Here is a 21,996-nt window from a genome sequence, read left to right as displayed (position 1 = left end):
TGCAAAATAATATATGTATTTCTAAGCACAACATGGTAATAATTTGACTATGTTTTATGGCACAGAGATATTTCAAAATAATGTAAAGAGGCAGAATAGTATATTAGTCCTTTATAGACGATAACACACACAAAAAATTATTCATTCAAGGGCCACAAAAAAGACACAGATCAAAAAGGGAACTTAACAATGAAATCCCAAATAATGAGGGGTCAAAAAACAAATTATAGGGAGAATGTGTGAAAAAAGTGATAATGAGGAAACAGTATGTCAAAATTTCTAGGACAAAGCTAAAGCAATCCTCAGGGGAATATCACATCCCCAAAACTACACATTAAAATAAAAAAGAGAGTGGCAGAGCCATGATGGCGGGATAAAAGCAGGTAGAAGCTCCTGCTCCAACCACCTGCAATATCTGTAAAAAAGGACTCTAAACAAATTTCAGAGCTACAGGACCCAAAAAATGACAGAGGGAAACGAATCCTCTGGTGAAGGAAGGCTGACAGGCCAACAGGAAGGGTCTATTGCACCAGCGTGGAAGTTGAGCACAGTCCCACATGAGCTGTGCCAGCCCAGATGGGCAGGCCAGACTAACCAGAGCAAACTTCAGGTAAGTGAATCATAGCAGCTGAGGAGGTTTCCAGACTTCTCAACCCATAAATGTCAAAGACAAAGTAAAAGGTCAGTAGGGAATTCTGTTGGATCTGGGTGAGAGAAGAGGGCAGTCTGGCCTCTGCCTCCGGGGGAACAGAGGTGAAAGTGGTGGTGGCTGCCACTGCTACCCTATGGCTGCCTTTGGAGCTCCAGGCCTACAGATCATAGGGGGACCAAGTGACCATTCAGAGGGTAATTGCTCTTTCAGACTTGGGTGGTGGTACTGGGGTGAGGAATGCTAGCATACCAGAGCTTATGGTGGCTGTAGGGAAAGCACCCTCCTCATAGCTCTGAAAACAGCTGAGAAAACCCCAGAAATTTGGGACGCAGCTTTTTCCATTCAGGAAACAGAGTTCTACCATGGCAAAGAGCTCAAAAGTCAAGTCATGGACTAGAAAGATGAGCAAGCAGAGGAAGTACAATCAGACCACAGAATCGTTTTTCGGGACAAAGAGGATCAAAACATAGAGCCAGAAGAAGACACCAAAGTCAAACCTCCTGTATCAAAAGCTTCTAAGAAAAATATGAAATGGTCACAGGCCATGGAGTAGCTCACAAAGGACTTTGAAAATCATGTAAGAGAAGTGGAGGAAAATTGGGAAGAGAAATGAGAATGATGCAAGAAAATCATGACTAGCAAGTCAATAGCCTGACTGAAGAAGATAATACCTTAAAAAATAAATTAACTCAGGGGCAGCCAGGTAGCAAAGCGAGTAAGAGCACCAGCTCCAGTGTCGGGATGACCTGGGGATCGAATCCCGGTCTCAGACACTTAGCACCCACCCAGAAATACCTGGCCATGTAAGCGTGAGCAAGTTACTTAACCCCGAGTGCTTTAAAAAATAAAAATTTAAAAAAAATAAATTAACTCAAATTGAAAAGAGGCCCAAAAAGCCAATGAGGAGAAGAATGCCTTAAAAAGTCAAATTGCCCAGATGGAAAAGGAATTTCAAAAACTCACTGAAGAGAATAATTCTTTCAAAATTAGCATAGAGAAAATGGAAGCCAATGACTTTATGAGAAATCAAGATGCTATGAAACAGAAGTTGTTGGAGCCAAGATGGAATGGAAACAGTAACTTTTCTAAACTCCTCTGTTAATCCTGTCACCAAACTTTAAAAAGTGAATCTGAATGGATTTTGGAGTGTCTGAATACACTGGGAAACTGAGCAGTGGCAGAATTAAGCCCAGGAAAGTGCCCACAGATGGAAATATGAACTAGTCTCATGCCCAAAAACATTCTTGGAAAAACTCAAGAAAAATTTTAAAAGCCAAATTAGGGAGGTGGAAGATAAATTTAAATCTACAGTGACCAAATTTGAAAAAAGTCTCACTGAAGAAAATGAATCCTTAAAAAGTTAAATTTGTGAACTAATTGGAAAAATACCTCCCTAAAAGGGACCTTCAAAAACTAACCAAAGAAAATACTTCACTAAAAATTAGAATCAGTCAAATCAAAGCTCAGGTCTCTATGATGCATCAAAAGTCAATCAAACAAAACATAAAGATTGAAAAATAGTAAGAAAGTGTAAAATATCTTACTGGAAAAGCAACTGACCTGGAGAACAGATACAGGAGAGATAACTTAAGAATTATTGGTCTACCGGAAAGCCATGATGAAAAAAAGCAGCCTGGACAACATCCTCCAAGAGATTGTCAAAGAAAACTGTCCTGAAGTCCTACAATCAGAAGGTAAAAGAGTTATCTAAAGGAAACACCAGTCTCCTCCTGAAAGACATCCCAAATTGAAAACTTGAAGAAATATAGTAGCCAAATAAAAGAATTACAAGATTAAGGAGAAAATACTGAAAGCAGCCATAAAGAAACAATTTAAATATTGTAGAATTACAGTCAGGATTACACAGGACCTGGCAGCTTCTACATTAAAAGACTGGAGGGGTTGGAATTTGATATTTCATAAGACAAAAGAGCTAGGACTGCAAGCCAGGATTAACTACTCAACAAAACTGAGCATAACCTTTCAGGCAAGGAGATGGTCATTTAATGAAATAAGGGACTTCCAGACTTTTCCTGATGAAAAAGACAGAGCTCAATGGAAAATATGATCTCCAATTACAAGACTCAAGAAAGACATAAAAAAGTAAACAAGGAAAACACACACTCACACATACACACATGAACACATGCACACTCATGCACATATGCACATAACTTGGGATTCAAAAAGAGTAAACTGTTTACATGCTTATATGAGAATCTGATAATGGTCAATATTGAAATTCATATGATTATCATGACCTTTGAAAGGGATATACATAGATAGAGGGTGTGAGTATAAATGAACTAATCTGATGATTTAAAAAACTTCTTAATGTGTAGAAAGGGATTGTAATGGGATAAAAGGAAAGGATAAGTCAGAAAAAGGTAAATTATGTCCTACAAAGAGGCATAAAAACACACTATAGTAGAGTGGAAGGAAACAGAGAGAAGATCATTTGAACATTATTCTCACCGGTTCTGCTTCAAAGAGGGATCAACATAGTTAAGTTTTAGAATCTAATGTGAAAACTCACAAAAACTCATTAAATAGAGGGAAAAGGAGAGAGGGAGAGGAGCACTGTATGAAATTTACTCTCATTGGTTTGAAGTCAAGGGGGAATAACATACTCTAATAAATATAAAAATCTATTGTGTCCAATAGGCAGTAGGAGGGAAAGGGGAGGAATAAAAAATGGGGGGGATTAGAAGGGAGGGAAATAATGAGGGGAGAGGATAGATAAAGAAGGGGGGTCACAGAAAGGGAACACTGAGGTAGGTGATTGTCAAAAGGAAAACCCTTAAGGAGGGGAAAGGAGAAGGAAGAAACAAAAACATAAGTAGGGGAGGGAATAAGATGGAGGTAGAGAAAGATAGTAATCATTACTGCAAATGTAAAAGGGATGAACTCTCCCATAAAATAGAGGCAGATAGCAGAATGGATTTAAAACCATAATCCTACAATATGCTGTCTACAAGAAACACATTTGAAACAAAGGGATATTCACAGGGTAAAGGTAAAAGACTGGAGTAGAATATATTATGCTTCACCTAAAGTAAAAAATGCAGGGATAGCAATCCTTATCTCAGATAAAGCAAAAGCATAAATAGATCTAATTAAAAGAGATAAGAAAGTAAACTATATCCTGCTAAAAGGCACCATCAATAATGAAGCAATATCATTACTTAACAAATATGCACCAAGTGGAATAACATCCATATTCCTAGAGAGGAAGTTAAGGGAATTAAAGGAAGAAATAGATAGCAAAACCATACTAGTGGGGGACCTTAGTCTCCCCCTCTCTAAACTTGATAAATCTAACCTCAAAATAAATAAGAAATAAGTTAAGGAGGTGAATAGAAATTTAGAGAGTCTAGGTATGATAGATCTCTAGAGAAAACTGAATGGGGATAAAAAGGAATATACTTACTTCTCAGCATTTTGTGGCACATATTAAAAAACTGATTATGTACCAGGACAAAAAATCTCATAATTCAATGCAGAAAGGCAGAAATATTAAATGTATCTTTCTCAGATCATGATGCAATAAAAATCATATGCAAAAAAAGGGTCATGGAAAGATAGACTAAAAACTAATTGAAAATTTAAAAATTTTATCCTAAAGAATGAGTGGGTCAAACAAGAAATTATAGAAACAAACAGTAACTTCATTCAAGAGAATGACAATAATGAGACAACATACCAAAATTTGTGGGATGAAGCAAAGGCAGTTCTTAGGGGAAATTTTATATCCCTGATTGCATACATGAAGAAATTAGAGAAAATGGAGGTCAATGAATTGGGCATGCAATTGAAATTATGAGTATCAAAAATGAAAAGGGTGAATCTACCTCCAATGAAAAGGAAATTAAAATAATAATTAGGATTTTGCCCAATTGTATGCACATAAATTTGACAATCTTAGTGAAATGGATCGATGTTTACAAAAATATAAATTGCCCAGATTAACTGAAGAGGAAGTAAATTACTTAACCCCAACTCAGAAAAAGAAATCAAACCAGCCATCCGTAAATTCCCTAGGAAAAAATTTCTAGGGCCAGATGGATTTACTAGTGAATTCTGTCAAAAATGTAAAGAACAATTGATTCCAATACTCTACAAACTGTATGGGAAAGTTAGTAAAGAAGGAGTCCTACCAAATTATTTTTATGACAAAAATATGATACTATACCTAAATCAGGAAGAGATAAAACAGAGAAAGATTGAAGACTGTAAACTAATTTCCCTCATGAATACAGATGCAAAAGTTTTAAATAAAATATTATCAAAAAGACTACAGCAACTTATCACAAGAATAATACACTTTGATCATGTAGGATTTATTCTGGGAATGCAAAGATAGCTTAATATTAGGAAAAACATCAGTATAATTGGTCATATCAACAATAAAACTAGCAGAAACCACATGATTATCTCAATAAGATGCAGAAAAGGCTTTTCAAAAAATACAATATCAATTCCTATCAAAAACACTAGAAAGTATAGGAATACATGTAGCCTTCCTTAAAATAATAGGTAGGATCTAGTTAAAGCCATCAGCAAGTATTATATGTAATGGGGATAAGCTAGAAGCATTTCTAGTAAGATCAGGGGTGAAACAAGGGTGTCCACTATCACCCCTCTTATTCAATCTGGTACTAGAAATGTTAGCAGTAAAAATTAGAGAAGAAAAAGAAATCAAAGGAATCAAATTAATCCAAGAAGAGACCAAGCTATTACTCTTTGCAGATGATAAGATGATATACTTAGAGAATCCTAGAGAATCAAGTAAAAAACTACTTGAGACAATAAATAAATTTGGCAAAGTTGCAGGATATAAAATACACCCACATAAATCCTCGGCATTCCTATATATTTCTAATGAAATTCAACAGCAAGACATAGAAAGAGAAATCCAATTTAAAGTTACTGTAGACATTATAAAATATTTGGGAATCTACCTGCCAAAAAACACCCAGGACCTATGGGAACACAACTACAAAACACTTTTCACACAAATAAAGTCAGATCTAAATAATTGGAAAGACATCAATTGCTCATGACTGGGTCGAGCTAATATAATAAAAATGACAATTTTACCTATATTAAATTATACATTTAGTGCCGTACCAATCAATTTATGAAAAACTATTTCATAGAGCTAGAAAAAAATAGTAACAAAATTCATTTGGTAGAACAAAAGTTCCAGAATATTAAGGGAATAAATGAAAACAAATGCTAGGGAAGGTGGACTAACTATAGCAGATTTTAATCTGTATTATAAAGAAGCAGCCCTCAAAAGTACTTGGTACTGGCTGAGGAATAGAGTAGTATATCAATGGAATAGATAGGGTACACAAGATTCAGCAGTCAATGACTATAATAATCTACTGGTTGATAAACACAACGACTCTAGTTTTTGGGATAAGAACTCACCATTTGACAAAAACTGCTGGGAAAACTGGAATCTAGTATGGCAGAAACTGGCCATAGACCATTATCTAACACCATATACCAAAATCAAGTCTAAATGGGTGCATGATCTAGGTATAAAGGCTGATACTGTAAGCAATCTGGGAAAGCAAGGAATAGATTACCTGTCAGATTTGTGGAGGGGAAAGACTTTATGACCAAATAATAATTAGAGAGCATTATAAAATGCAAAATGGATAATTTTGATTACATTAAATTGAAAAGCTCCCAAACAAAAAATAAAGCCAATGTAACCAAGATTAGGAGGGAACTGGAAAATTGGAAAAAAATTTTTACAACCTATGTCTCTGACAAAGGACTCACTTCTAAAATATACAGAGAATTGAGTCAAATCTATAAGAATACAAGTCATTCCCCAATAGATAAATTGTCAAACGGTATGAACAAGCAATTTTCAGAGAAAGAAATTAACGATATCTATAAGCACATGAAGAAATGCTCTAAATCACTATTGATTAGAGAAATGCAAATCAAAACTCTGAAGTACCATATCTCACCGATCAGATTGGCTAAGATGACAAAACAGGAAAATGACAAATGCTGGAGAGGATGTGGGCAAATTGGAACACTAATGCATTGCTGGAGGAGTTGTGAACTGATCCAACCTTTCTGGAAAGCAATCTGGAATTATGCCCAAAATGCTACAAATAATTCCATTCCCTTTGACCCAGCATTACCACTCCTAGGGTTATATCCCAAAGAGATCATAGAAGTTGGAGGAAGACCCATATGTACAAAAATATTTATAGCAGTTATTTTTGTGGTGGCAAAGAATTGGAAATTAAGGGGGTGCCCATCAATTGGGGAATGGCTGAACAAGTTGGGGTATATGCATGTTATGGAATACTATTGTGCTATAAGAAACAAGGAGCAGATGGTCTTCATATTTATCTGAAGTGGCTTATATGAACTGATGCTGAGTGAGAAGAGTAGAACCAGGAGAAATTTGTACACAATTACAGACACAACATATGTGTGATGACCAACTTTGATAGACCGGACTCTATTCAGCAATGCAGTGATATGTCAACCCCAAACGACTCATGATGGAGAGAAATGTCTACATACAGAGAAAGAACTAGAAAGAACTGAGTTTATATCCAGATTGAAGCAAACTACTTGATCTTTTTTCTTTTCTTGTTTGGTTTTATGTCCTCTTTACCATTTTTCATTCCATCTGATACAATCCTTCTTTAAAACCTGACTAATGTCTAATGTGAAAGTATTTGTAGATCCTGTACTTCATTGTATGCTGCCATGAGGGGGGGAGGAAGGGAGGGAGGGAGAGAAAATTTGAAAATGAAGGAATTGTGGAACTGAATCTTGTAACTAAAAGTAAACAAACAAATTAATAAAGAGCAAAAAATTTTTAAAAAGATACTATGAAACAGATAGAAACAAATGAAAAAATAGAAGTCACTTTAAAATATCTCATTGGAAAAATCACTGCCCTGGAAAATAGATCCAGGAGAGATAGTTTAAAAATTATTGTAGTATCTGAAAGCCATGATCAAAAAAAGATCCTAGAAATCATCTTTCAAGAAATTCTCAAGGAAATTGTCCTGATATTCTAGAACAAAAGTGCAAAATAGAAATTGAAACAATTCACTGATCATTGTTTGAAAAAGATCCCCCCAAAAAATACTCCTAGAATATTACAGCCGAATTCCAGAGTTTCCAGGTCAAGGAGAAAATATTATAAGCAGTCAGGAAGAAATAATATGAGCATTGTAGAAGCACAATCAGGATAACACAAGATCTGGCAGCTTCTACATTAAGGAATTGAAGGGCTTGGAATATGATATTAAGGAGGTCAAAGGATCTAAGATTAAAACCAAGAATCCAGTAAAACTGAGTATAATGCTTCAGGGGAAAATTTGGATATTCAATGAAAAAGTGGACTTTCAAGCTTTCTTGATGAAAAAAGAAGAGCTGAACAGAAAATTTGACTTTCAAATAGAAGAAAGAGAAGAATGAGAAGGTAAACAGGAAAAAGAAATCATAAGGAACTTACTAAAGTTGAACTATTTACATTCCTACATGGAAAAATAATAATTGTAACTCATGAGACTTTTCTCAGTATGAGGATAGTTGAAGGGAATATATATATATATATATATATGTGTGTGTGTGTGTGTGTGTGTGTGTATGTATGTATGTATGTATGTATTGGTACATATATGTGTATGAATAGGAGGGTATATGGATGTATAAATACTTATGTGAGCATTTGTATATGTGTGTACATGTATATATAGACAGAGGGCACAGGATCAGTTGAATAAAAAGGGATGATAGCCAAAAAATTTAAGAGGTTAGTAAGGAAAATAATGGGAAAAAGACAAAGGGAGAGATAGAATAGGGTATATTATCTCATATAAAAGTGGCAAGAGAAAACTTTTACAATGGACGGGAAAAGCAGGAAGGTGAAAAGAAATGGGTCAACCTTACTCTCATTAAATTTGGCTTAAGGAGAGAATAACATACACACTCAACTGAGTATCTTACATTACAGGAAAATAGGGGGGAAAGGGGATAAGAGGGGGGATGATAGAAGGGAGAGCAGATTGGGAGAAGGGTAGTTGGAAGCAAACACTTTTGAAAAGGGACAGGGTCAAAGTAGAAAATAGATAAGTAGGGGGTGAGATAGGATGGAGGGAAATATAGTTAGTTTTTTCACAATATCACTACTATTGAAATGTTTTTGCATAACAACACATGTACAACCTATATGGAACTGCTTGTCTTCTGAATGGGGGTGGGTGAGGAGGGAAGAAGGGAAAGAATCTGGAAATTAAAGTTTTAAAAACAAATTTTTAAAAATTGGTTTTTACATGTAACTGGGAAATAAGGTATATAGGCACTGGGGTATAGAAATCCATCTTGCCCTATTAGAAATTTAGGGAGGTATGGGGGATAAGAGAGAACAGATTGGGAGAAGAGGTACTCAATAGGCTTGCTATCTTGGGGTAGGGGTAGGGGAAAGACAGGGAGAATATTTGTATCTCAAAATCTTTTGAAAATGAATGCTGAAAACTAAAAATAAATAAATTTAATTTTTTAAAATAAAATTTAAAAGCTAGGATTAATGAACTGATTAAGCTTTTTTTTTCAAAATTAGAAAGTTGGGGTGGCTAGGTGGCACAGTGAATAGAGCACTGGTCCTGGAGTCAGGAGGACCTGAGTTCAAATCCAGCCTTAGACACTTGATACACTTAATAGACATATGACCTTGGGCAAGTCACTTAACCCCAACTGCCCTCCAAAAAAAAAATACAAAATTAGAAAGTCATCAAAATGTCCTTAGGTACTTATTAGCTAGCTGCATGATTCTGGCAAGTCATTTAAACTCCATCTCAGTTTCCTCACTAGCAAAATAGGGATAATAAGAGGCCTCCCGGCATTGTTATGAGGATGAAAATATAAATGTTAGCTATTATTATTATAAATAATTCAAATAAGAAGTCAAATGATAGAGGGATATTTATGATTGAACCTTTCAAAATACACTATTCTTTATTAAGAACATAGCCTCTCAATGTGATTAACCCTCTTTCAATGTCCTCCTTTCTTGTAAAAGTGACCGGAATAGAAATATTATTAACACCTAAAGATTGGCAATCTATTGAATCATTCGGGGGTTTCATATGTAAATGTTAAAATGGAAATTTACCTAAACTCACAGCTTGGAAAAGGTCATGCATTTATGCTGATTCTTTTGGAATTTACTATGGCATATAAAATATGTAACTAGGTGGTATTTTAACTTCCCATATGTCAAAGAAAGTAAAGTTGTTCCTTTCCATACCAAACTACTGTAAAATATAGACCTGACCAATCAATGCCGATCAAATATCATTTTTTTTACTATATAATGGACAAATAGACTGGGAGGAGACTAGGTTATTTACCACAATTAAAATTTCATTTTTTGCTGTGTCATAACTTTCTTTTTTTTCTAACACAGGACAAATCATTTAAACTTTCCTTTGTCTCCACCTTCATCTGTAATGTAGGACAATGGAAGAGCATTCTTGTCATATCTTGATACTAATCCTACTTACTAAATACATGAACAGAATATACCTATAGACCATGTTATTAAAAGCAATTCAGGCTGGAGAAGAACTCAAGATTAGCAGTGTTTCCTGGTCAGGGAACCATAAAAATGAAGAGGTTACCCACTAAGAGGGTTGGGTTGCTCTGCTGACCCCAAAATACCAACACAGGGTCCTGCCAAATGAATTCAACACAAGTCTTCTCAGACAAAGAAAAGTAAAATTTATTAAAAGTTCACTTGCATTAGACACAGAGTAAGTCTGTGCTAGGTCATTCTATGGTGCTCTCCCTCTTCCATGGCGCTCTCCCACTTCTAAGGCATTCTATTGCACTCTCACCCACATGGTGTGAGTTGGGGTCTTATATACAGAAGGTTGTGGGAGGAATCTAGGGGTGGTCTAGAGGAGGAGTTTGGGGAGGGTCTTCAGGAGGAGTTAATTAGGGTCAATGAGTGATTAAGCATGGGAAGTAGCTGGAGGCTACAGACAATGGTGGGCTAGGCCAGTTCAAGGGTATATTGATATTTTGATAGGCTCAGGGGTGGGAAGTAGATGAACAATGGATGGCTAGGCTAGTAGTTAACAGTCAGTAACTAGGCTATAGGTCGGGGCCCGCCACAGTGTAAGGCTTATTGCCTCATGCTAATGCTTCATCAAATGAGACAATTTAATCTAGAGTCCAAGGGAGGTTCTCAGAGCCTGTACCTCAAGGACTCAAGGAGAACTCCAGGGGGCTCCCAGAGCCCATACTTCATCAACATCATTATAGTTTTTAAGGAAGTTTATAGTGTTTTCTTACCATCACCACCCTGCAAACCCTTTGAAGTAAAGAGTATACCATCTCCATTTTACAGATGAGATCATTGGTTTAAGAGCATTTCATGTTTAGCAAAACAACTCAAGTTAAACCAACAAGCATTTCTGAAGTATCTATAATGTTCCAGTCTCGGTGCTGAACTCTGGGGAGACAAGGAAGGCAAGAATAGTCCCTGTCCTCAAGAAGTTCACATTCTAATGTAGGAGATAATATACAAACAACTGTCTCAGAAGGAAATTGGTGGAGGGACCAGGAAAAACTTTTTTACAGAAGATATTATTTGAGCTGAATCTTAAAGGAAGCAAGGAGAAACAGAACATTCCATATTGTGGGGATAGCCAATGAAAACCAGTGATGCCAAGTTTCAAACCCATGCCTCTTGCTTCCCAGTGCAGTCAGTGTCATTTGTCTGGACATTTGTGCCATCTTGCCAACTGTTCATTGCTCTCCTTCTTCTCCCAACCCAAATCCTAGACTGGATCTCCAGAAAACATGCCCCACTCCAGGTGGCAGTTAATTCACAGCTTTGAAACTCCCCTACTGGAACTGAGATGTATTCAATGAGTTTAAGGCCAGACTATGCTTCACATTCCATCTTGCCATCAGCTCCATTGTTATATATGTAATCCCCTTACCCCTCCCCAACCAAATTAAACCTCTTCCTTTGGGCAGGGCAGGAATTGTTTTTACATTTCTTTGCATCCCTAAAATTTAACTTAGCTAAGAAGTTGTTGACTTGAATGGAACTTTAAACTAATCAATATACCATTACTGCTGGAAAGAGCAAGTCAAATGCCAATTTAACTTCCACGTGGTTCTCCAAACCAATGGGGTTCCCTGGCCACTGCTCTACTATATGCTTTGTCACTTCCTGTTAAGATATAAATTCCTTGGAGCAGCTAGGTGGCACAGTGAATAGAGCACCGGCCCTGGAGTCAGGAGGACCTGAGTTCAAATCTGGCCTCAGACACTTAACACTTACTAGCCATGTGACCTTGGGAAAGTCACTTAACCCCAATTGCCCTGCCTCCCCCTCTCCAAAAAGCAAAAAAAAAAAAAAGATATAAATTCCTTGAAATTGAGAACTATCTCACCTTGGTATTTGTATCCCCAGTGCCTAAGATACATAATAGGTAAGTAAATGCCATTTATTCTTTCATTTGTCCTTATAGTACACATTCTGACCACAGATACACAGAGAATTCAAATAGCTTCACAAAGGTAGCAATTGATGTAAGTAGGACAAATTCCAGGTATCCTATTCCCTCAGCCCAATGCTTTCTGTACAAGTTACATTACCTTGTATTGTGAGCATTCATTGATGCACAAAGCAATTGCAAAGAGAAACAAACGACAAAATAAGGATGTGTTTTACTTCACACATACAAATGTAAATTAATTTGAAAGAGTTATGAGGAATAGAATTTTGAATTTTGCAGGAAATTTGTTTTTAACATTTTAGGAGATAACTTTTTACACTTCAGAAGAAAGATCATCATTCATCTGAAAATATTAAAACATTACAAAGATATTCTGCTCATTTCACTTAATGCTGTAATCCTGGTCTTACACAGCTAATTTTTCATAGAGCCCATGCTGGGCCAAAATCCCTATTTTACTAAATAAAAGTTGGTTTGCCAGTTTCTCTGGATCACAAATGACTTGGAAATATTTTATTCTCAATATTTCAATGAGCCCTGTTTCTGTTCTTCAGGTCCAAATAAACAAACCTTGCAGGTGCCAGTTGTAATTGCAATTATTACTAAATGTGCTTATCACAACATAATGATTACCCTTACTGTGACAAAACTCCTTTCAGGATCTTGTGATCAGAATTTATATCAAATGAGTTTCCACAAAATCATCATTCTAATGATTTTTCTTTCATCTATGTCTATTTCTGGCATACTTAGGAAAGATACATTGAAAAATGTAGCCCTGCCTATTTGTTAGATACCTGTAATGGAGTCCTTAAAAATAGATTTTAAGGAATTCTTGTATAAGTGGTTACAAAATCTGTTTGACCATCTGCTAAGGCCCCTGTAGCTTGGCAATACAGTGATGGTAATGCTTGGTAATGCAGTTCTAAAATTATAGAAAAATGGCCTGAAATTTATTTTAATGGTTCTAAACTGCATTAAGACTTGAGGGACATCCTGTGTAATAGTTGGTCTTACAGGACCAAAGAATAGTGCAAAAATTAAAATGTAGCACAAATAGACATATTTTATGGAGCAATAAATGTTTAAATCAAATATACATAAATAACAAAAATAATTGATGACCTCATGGTCTCTGATAAGTCCAAATAAGGTTTGCAAAAGCATTCTATGTATATGCATATACAATCTCATTTGAATTTCACATGATTCTAAGAAAAATTCTATAAATATTATTATACCTATTTTACAGATGAAGGAATTGAGACTGAGAAGGTAAAGAATATGACCAGTCACCCAACTAACTACAAAGATTTAATGGAAGTATTTGAATCCAGTTTTACCTGTCTCCAAATCCAGCATCCTTTTCACTACATTATCCTTCCTTTACATAGTTAGAAAACAAAATAACAGGACAAGACACTCATCTGATTCTGAATAAATTTCTTCAAGGAAGTGTTACAGGATACAATTTAAAATTTATGGCAAACTCAAGAGGCAGAAGCACTCCCTGCCTATTATCTGACCACTCACTGGCCCAGATATAGGTTTCAAAAATGCTCTGCAAATTTTTGTCATTATGCTGCAATTATTCATTGTAGAAATTACAAAATTTAATAATATCCTATAAAGCCACTTGCTCTCACCTCTTGCATTGAAATTCAGATAGAAAATGAATTACATGTAACATGTCAGCAGTATATTAGAAAAATAACTCTGATGGTCTTAATAATAGTAGCTCTCAATTGCAGGTACTTAGTGAAAAAGGAAAGCTAAGAAATCAGGTGTGAAACATCTATTTCACAGGAAACAAAGGAGGCTACATTTGAGTCTTTATTTACTTTAATGAGCCAATGAAACTTGACAGCAATGATAACATTAAAGATTGAGCAGAATTTCTCCCTTATACCTGGAATTGCTTATTTTAAAGTACCTTGTGTTAACATACTCCAGAATGACACTAAAAAGCTTACCTTACATTCTCTTAAATTTTGAAGCCCATAAGTAAAGTCCAAATATATATATATATTAATCTTGTGATTCAACATTGTGCCCACTATATTCATTATGGAAACCAAGGACAAGGTCTATACCCTAAAGGAAACGGGTGTTGAAATAGTAACAGAAGAGAAAAATTCAAGTCAACATACAATCAAAAGTCTTATAAAATTTTGTACAAAAAATAGATAAAATTAAAAAAAAATCAAAGCCAGGAAATATCACTACAGGTTTTGCTAGCCAAGTAAGCTTCCTGGAGGAAGTATCATTTGAAATGGACCTTGAAAGGAGTGTAGAAGGTAATTAATAAAGCAAGATGGAGAAAGGTACCATGAATGGTAAAGCAGAGGGACTGCTGGGTTTGTAGGCAGAGGTCCTGCATTCAAATTTTGCTCTGCCAATTACTATGTATGTGAACAGTGGCAAGTCATTCCATGTCTTTCAGTATTTCAGTATATTCAAGAACCTGTTAAGTTTATGCCCTGAAATTTTTGAATCTGTGTCATCATCAGCACTAAATATTCATCTGAATATTTCATCTGAGTATCTGCAGCAAAACACAGGTGGTTTTTTGTTATATGTTACTTAGATTCAAATGAATTTAGTTTACCATTAAGAACATTAGAGACTACAAGTTAATGTCAATCCTAAAAAGGAGACTAATCACAAATGTGATCAGTTGGGAGATTTGTTGCAATGTTTAAACTTTAATACATTTTTCTTTAAACCAGAAATTCAGGTGTAAAATCTAGTATTTGCAGACATCATAACTAATTTGGAATCCACCTTTCCCAACACACAAGGCTTCAGGTTCATAACGTAAAATGAGCTATAATAACAAATCAAGTAGTTCCATTAGGAGCTCATACAATTTTCCTCCCAGAGCTATTCTGTATTAAAGAAAACTCTGCCCACGGAGCAATTTGAACATTCAAATGAACAGCATGAAAACATGGAGCTTAAAAATAAATCTGTCATTGTTGCTTATTTCAGGTAAATTTCATTGTCCCTTTTTGCAAGAGATGAGTTTATATTGTGAATTTGGGCAGTTAGGTCGAATAAAAGGAATTCGGTTTTCTGGAGTAAGTGAAAATCACTCCTATCAAATATCCCAAAAAGCATTAGTGCATTTAACGACTGCAAATGAGATATGAAAAAAGAAGATAATTATATGAGGCTTCTGATTTTTAGTTTCTCTACTGAGCTCTTCTATCAAAGAGAAATTACCTATTCATCACATAGTGCTACAGTTGCTATATGTAATCTAAGGAGTGTCTAATAAAAATGTGATCTTGCACTGTTACAAAATCTTTCCTCCCCCTATTACCTGCCTACCACCCCCAACTTTATAGCATTCATCCATCCACTGAAATTTTTCTGCTTAGGAGTCTTTTTCTTCAATAAAGCATACTGTGACCAATGGTTTATGCATTCTTTTTTTTTTGCTGGAAGGAGGGCAGGGCGATTGGGGTTAAGTGACTTGCCCAAGGTCACACAGCTAGATTTTTGTGTGTGTTAAGTGTCCGAGGCTGGATCCGAACCCAGATCCTCCTGACTCCAAGGCCAGTGCTGCACCACCTAGTCACGCCTGGTTTATGCTTTCTTTTTTTTTTTTATTCCCGCCCCCTACTCTCCTGGAGGGTGAGATACCTACTTAGTGTGTATTCCATTTCCTCCTCAAGCCAAATTCAATGGGAATGAGATTGACCCATTCCCTTTTGTCTTCCTATTCTTCCCCTCCATTGGAATCATTTTCCCTTGCCTCTTCTCTATGAGATAGTTTACCCCAATCTGTCTCTCCCCATTTCCTCTCATTATATACCTCTCAACTCTTAATTTCACCTTTTAAGTATCATCCCTTCCTGTTAAATAGGTCCTGTGCCCTCTAACTATGTATACCTGTAAACATATTTACACACATTCACATATGTATTCATATGCCTGTATATACTCAAATATAGACATATATATACATATATATATTATTTTTTCTAATCCCTTCAACTACTGAGAAAAATTTCATAAGTTACAATTATTGTTTTCCATGTAGGAATATTAATAGTTCAATTTTGATAAGTTCCTTATGATTTCTTTTCCCTGTTTACCTTCTCATGCTTCTCTTGCTTCTTGTATCTTAATATCAAATTTTCTATTCAACTCTGGTTTTTTCAGCAAGAATGCTTGAAAGTCCTCTATTCCACTGAATGACCATATTTTCCCCTGAAACATGATACTCAGTTTTGCTGGGTAGGTGATTCTTGGTTTTAATCCCAGCTCCTTCACCCTCTGGAATATCATATTCCAAGCCCTTCAATCCCTCAGTGTAGAAGCTGCCAGATCCTGGGTTATCCTGATTGTGTTTCCACAATATTCAAATTGTTTCTTCCTGGCTGCTTCTAATATTCTCTCCTTAATTTGGGAATACTGGAAACTGGCTATAATATTCTTATGAGTTTTCTTTTGGGGATCTTTTTCAGGAGGTGATCGGTGGATTCTTTCAACCTCTATTTTTCCCTCTGGTACTAAAACATCAGGGCAGTTTTCTTTGAGAACTTCCTGGAAGATGATTTCTAGGTTCTTACTTTGGTCATGGATTTAAAGTAGTCCAATAATTTTTAAATTATCTCTCCTGGATCTATTTTCCAGGTCAGTGGTTTTTCCCATGAGATATTTCACATTGCCTTATATTCTTTCACTTGTTTGGATCTGTTTAACAGCATCTTGATTTCTCATAAAGTCATTAGCTTCCATTTGCTCCAATCTAATTCTGAACCAATGATTCTCCTTGAGCTTTGGAGATTCTTTTTTCCATCGGACAAATTCGGCTTTTTAAGGCCTTCTTCTCCTGGTTGTCTTTTTGAGCCTCCTTTGCCAATTGAGTCAGTCTGTTTTTTAAGGTTTTATTTTCCTCATTCAGGCTGTTGACTCTCATTTCATAATTTTCTTGCATTGTTCTCATTTGTCTTCCCAATTTTTCCTCCACTTCTCTTATCTGCTTCTCAAGGTCCTCTATGGCCTGTAACCAGCTCATATTTTCCTTTGAAGCTTTTGGTGCAGGAGTTCTGACTTCACTGTTTTCCTCCTGTTCCATGCTTTGCTCCTCTCACTTTGTCCTTCGCATCTATGTGTTGATAAATCTCGAAACAGCCACAGCTGCTGCTTTTCTGGAGTCCCTCTGGCTGGGGCTGATCAGGCCCGCCCTGGGGCTAAAGCCTCAGTGTGGTGCTGGACTGGGCTCCCAGAGCACTGCGTTTGATACCTGCCAGCCTGCCAGGCTGTCCTCAGACAAAGGTTAATTTCTCTGTGTCATTTTGTGGGTTCTGCACCTCCCAAGTTTGTTTAGAGTCCAGGAGGAGCCGCAGGAAGGTTGTGCTTCTACTCTGCCATCTTGGCTCTGCCCCCCTGGTTTATGCATTCTTAAAGACAATTTATGAATATCTCCTTCTGTTTTGCCTTTAGAAAGGCTTTAGAAAGGCTCTGTTTAATTTAATTCAGCCATAATTAATACTTCAGGGCTTTATGAGAAACTGGACCACAGCTGTCTATAACAAATTCTGTATGATTTTTTAACTGCTTCCAAAACCCTGACTTGAAATTGTGGGGGTATTTCAATTTGGGTTTTGGTTTTTTCACTGTTATCAAAATGAGCATTTTAAAATAACATTTTATTTTTCTCAATTACATGCAAAAGCAGTTTTTAACATTTGGATATTTTTTAAGTTATAAGTTCCAAATTCTGTCCTTTCCTTCCTTACCTTCCCCCTTCCTGAGATGGTAAACAATCTGATAAAGTTTTTACATGTGCAATCATGTGAAACATTTCCATTTTAGTCATTTTGTGAGGAAGAGAGGGAGGAAGGAAGGGAGGAGGAAAGAAGGAAGGAAGGAAGGGAGGAAGGAAGGAAGGAAGGGAGGGAGGGAGGAAGGAAGGAAGGAAGGAAGGAAGGAAGGAAGGAAGGAAGGAAGGAAGGAAGGAAGATTCAATCTGTATTTAAATGACATCATTTCTTTCTCTCATCCACCTCTGGAGGTAGATAGCATTTTTCATCATGAGTCCTTTGGGATTGTCTTGGATCATTGTATTGCTGAGAATAACTAAGTCTATTAATAATTAGCTAATCGATTATTACCTAATTATTAACAAATCTATTACTAATAGCACAGTTGTTCATTGTACAATATTGCTGTTACTGTGTACGATGTTGTGGTTCTGCTTACTTCACTTTGTATCAATTCTTCTAAGTCTTTCCAAGTTTTTTCTAAAATCACCCAGCTCATCATTTCTTATAGCACAATAGTATTCCATTACAATCAGATACCACAACTTGTTCCACCATTCCCCAATTGATGGGCATTCCCTCCATTTACAATCCTTTGGCACCACAAAAAGTTCCAGTGCAATAATTTTTTTTTTATTTTTTTACGAATAGTTCCCTTTCCTTTTTTGAAATGTTTTTGAATACAGAGACCTGGAATTGTATGGCTGGGTCCAAGGGTATCCATGATTTTATATCTTTGGGTATGATTCTATATTACTGTCCAAAAGAGTTGGATCAATTCACAACTTATGAAGGAATTATTTCTAAAAGAAAAGCACCCCAAATTTGATCCACATATTTATTTAGTGAATTATTCAAATTAACATTCCTTTTATTAGTCATGCTTAATGATTTGGTTAAAATGATTTCTTTGGGTGGAAATGGGGAAGGCAGGGCAATTGGGGTTAAGTGACTTGCCAAAGGTGACGTGGCTAGTAAGTATTAAGTGTCTGAGGCTGGATTTGAACTCAGGTCCTCCTGACTCCAAGGTGGGTGCTCTATTCACCGCACCATCTAGCCACCCCTAAAATAATTTTTTTTAAACTGGAGAGATTTCTTTCCTATGATACTAAAGGTATTTAGGCAGCACAGTGGATACAATACAGGACTTGGAGCTAGGGACACCTGAGAGCAAACCCTGCCTCATATATGCCTGTGTGACCCAGGGCAAGTCAGTTAGCCTCAGTTTCTTCATTGGTAAAATGGAGACAATGATAGTATTTACTTGGTGGGATTAAATGAGTTAGCATAATGTTAAATGCTTTATAAATCTTTAAAATTCTGTATAAATGCTAGTTATCAGGGTGGCTAGGTGGTGCACTAGTTTTCCCCTGTAGAAAGTGGGGACAATGATACTTGTAGGACGTTCTCCACAAGGATTGATTGTGAGATAATGAATGTAAAAGACTTTGCCACCATTTAAAACTCTCTATAAATGTCATCTATTATCATCAGCCTTATCATCATCATCATCCTAATCTATTCATTTGTTCTCTTTGCAGGGAGGCCAGTAATGATTGTGGTTGAATACATGGAGAATGGATCTCTGGACTCCTTTCTACGGGTGAGGTATCATTTTCCAATGATATTTAAAGAAGCTATTCGGAGTTAGGGATTTAAATCATTTACCATAAATTAATTTTTACATAATATTATTCATGGAATTTTTAGCAAAGAATAGCAGAATTTTCCTTAGAATGGATTTCTTAGGCACAGTGATACATTAGAGCATAACTAGAGGGGATGAGGACAGAAAGATTTGAACTTGATACTGTAATTGATTTCTCCTATAAGTACAGTTATCATATTTAGTAATATTTATTTCAAAACTGCTATTATTAAGGGAGAAATGAAATGAAACCTCACTTCCATTCCTTATCACACTAGTCACTTAGCTTAATCACTTTTAAAGCACTTTTATATCAGATTTTGCTTGGGGAAATAGAGCACTAGCCTGATAATTGATATATAAGTCTTGATGGTCATGACTTGAATTAGAAATGGGTCCCTTTCACCTTTTTTTTTTCCCTACCCCCACAAGGTCACTGTATGATTGGCAAGAAAGAGAAGAGGAAGAACTGGGAATAACTAAGCAAAGAGTCATTTGGGGGGAACTGAATAAATATATGGAGCACACTTAATAACACAAAAGTAGAGCTGATCAAGAAACTTGATTCATTTAATGTTATATACCAAAAGATCTGAGACAATACCATGAATTTATATTTTGAAACATCATCATCTTTTAGCATTAATGCATCTACAATTTATTGGGGGGGTGTAATCTGTTATGGCAAATGCCCCAGAAAAGTCAGGAGTATATTAGGGGCAAGGGGCAGGGGGAGAGAATTGGTTTGTTTTTGCCTTTTGTGGTTGATCACATTCTAGGGCAAAAATAACAAGAAGTAGTTAATTTGATAACATTCTTCAATCATTCTATAGCAAAAGTTCTTTTTTTTTTTTTAAGCAATCGGGGTTAAGTAACTTGATCAAGGTTACACAGCCAGTTATTTCTGGGTGTGGTGCTAAGTATCTGAGCTGGGATTCCATTCCCCAGGTCATTCCAACACTGGTGCTGGTACTCTTACTCACTGAGCCACCTGGCCACCCCTGAGCAATTGGGGTTAAGTAACTTGCTAAAGGTTACACGGCCAGCTGTTTCTGGGTGGGTGCTGAGTGTCTGAGCCCAGGATTTGATCCTCAGGTCATCCCGACACTGGAGCCGGTGTTCTTACTCGCTGTGCTACTTGGCCACTCCGATAGCAAAAGTTCTTAATGTTTTCTGTGTCATGGATACATTGAAATGGCTGGTGAAGTCTTATATAACCCCCTTCTCAGAATAATGTGGGTTTTTTACAGTATAATGAAGGAAATGCTAAGTTTTAATAGAGATCAACAAAAAGTAAAATCTTTTATTTTGTTTTTCCCTTCCAAGTCTCCTACTCTGAAATCTATCCACAGAAACTTTAGGACTGTTGCCACAAGCACCCCAGCAACCCCAGGGTGGCTGCCAACACAGGTTCTTAGATCTGCTTTTCTAAAGGAAAGCAACTCAAAAAGAGTTAATAACCTTGCTTTAATCAATCAAAAGTATCATTTACCTAGTTCAAGGGGAAAAGTCAGCACCCTGAATTTCAGAGTATACAGACAGAAACATTTCAAGCAGACAGGCCTCCAACTGTCCAAACATTACATCCATACCAAATCACAGTTACCAGAGAGGGAAGCATCAACATCTGGGTTTTTCAAAGCCAGGGGGCTCAACAACAGCTGCCCAGAGTCTCATCTGGTCAAATCACTTCTCAAAATGAGCCTCAAAATAAAGTCTCACATCAGGGATTATATAGCCTTCTCCTAGGTCAGAGAATGTAACAACCCTCTTGACCCACTACCCAATCACAAAGCACCAAGGTGTGGGCATTCCTGAAAAACAAGCCTCCCACCACAGGCTCCAGGTGCACTTAACCTAGGGGCAGGGAAGATCTTAAAAATTTACATTCCTATTACAAGGATTCCATGGACCCAGCTTAAAAATTTCTGTTATTTAGGGATCTTAAAATGTTTCACTTTCTTATTAAAAAGGCAAGATTTCTTTTTTTTCCATTTGAGACTTTGAATACTATTTTCCTCCTTCCTTTCATTTGGATGAAAAGTCTTCAATAATTCTGTTTACCTTGACCTTCTATTTATATATCACACTATCTACGAAAGTTGAGTATTCATCTCAGCTTTATTTTCTGATTCTCATTTCCATTCATTTTTCCCCTGAATAGCATACCCTTCTTCTCTTCCATATAGCCATCTGTATTAGCAGCAATGATATATTTGCAGTGTGACTGGTATTGATATCCAGCTTTACTACTATAGTCTGAATTCAACAAAATTGCAAGGTTATTATAAAGCAGCACTATTCACAATATTCATGGATTTTGGAAACAGAATCTATTCATCATTCTCTCTCTCTCTCTCTCTCTCTCTCTCTCTCTCTCTCTCTCTCTCT

At 36.3% G+C, this 21,996-nt stretch overlaps 1 protein-coding gene across 1 annotated transcript in view; it reads left to right on the top strand.

Moving 5' to 3' along the window:
- Positions 1 to 21,996, top strand: part of EPHA6 (EPH receptor A6) — an 862,386-nt gene that overhangs the window by 664,663 nt on the left and 175,727 nt on the right. The window contains exon 13 of the mRNA XM_069100744.1: positions 19,499 to 19,560. Within this exon, the coding sequence (XP_068956845.1) occupies positions 19,499 to 19,560 (62 nt within the window). The remainder of the gene's footprint in view (positions 1 to 19,498; positions 19,561 to 21,996) is intronic.

The sequence above is a fragment of the Petaurus breviceps genome, unplaced genomic scaffold, assembly GCF_028583685.1.
Source record: "Petaurus breviceps papuanus isolate PSGF00001 unplaced genomic scaffold, PetGlider_PUasm1.0 419, whole genome shotgun sequence".
Classification (NCBI taxonomy): domain Eukaryota; kingdom Metazoa; phylum Chordata; class Mammalia; order Diprotodontia; family Petauridae; genus Petaurus; species Petaurus breviceps.
Note: the sequence above shows the minus strand (reverse complement) of the source record. Positions and strands in the feature narration are given on the sequence as shown.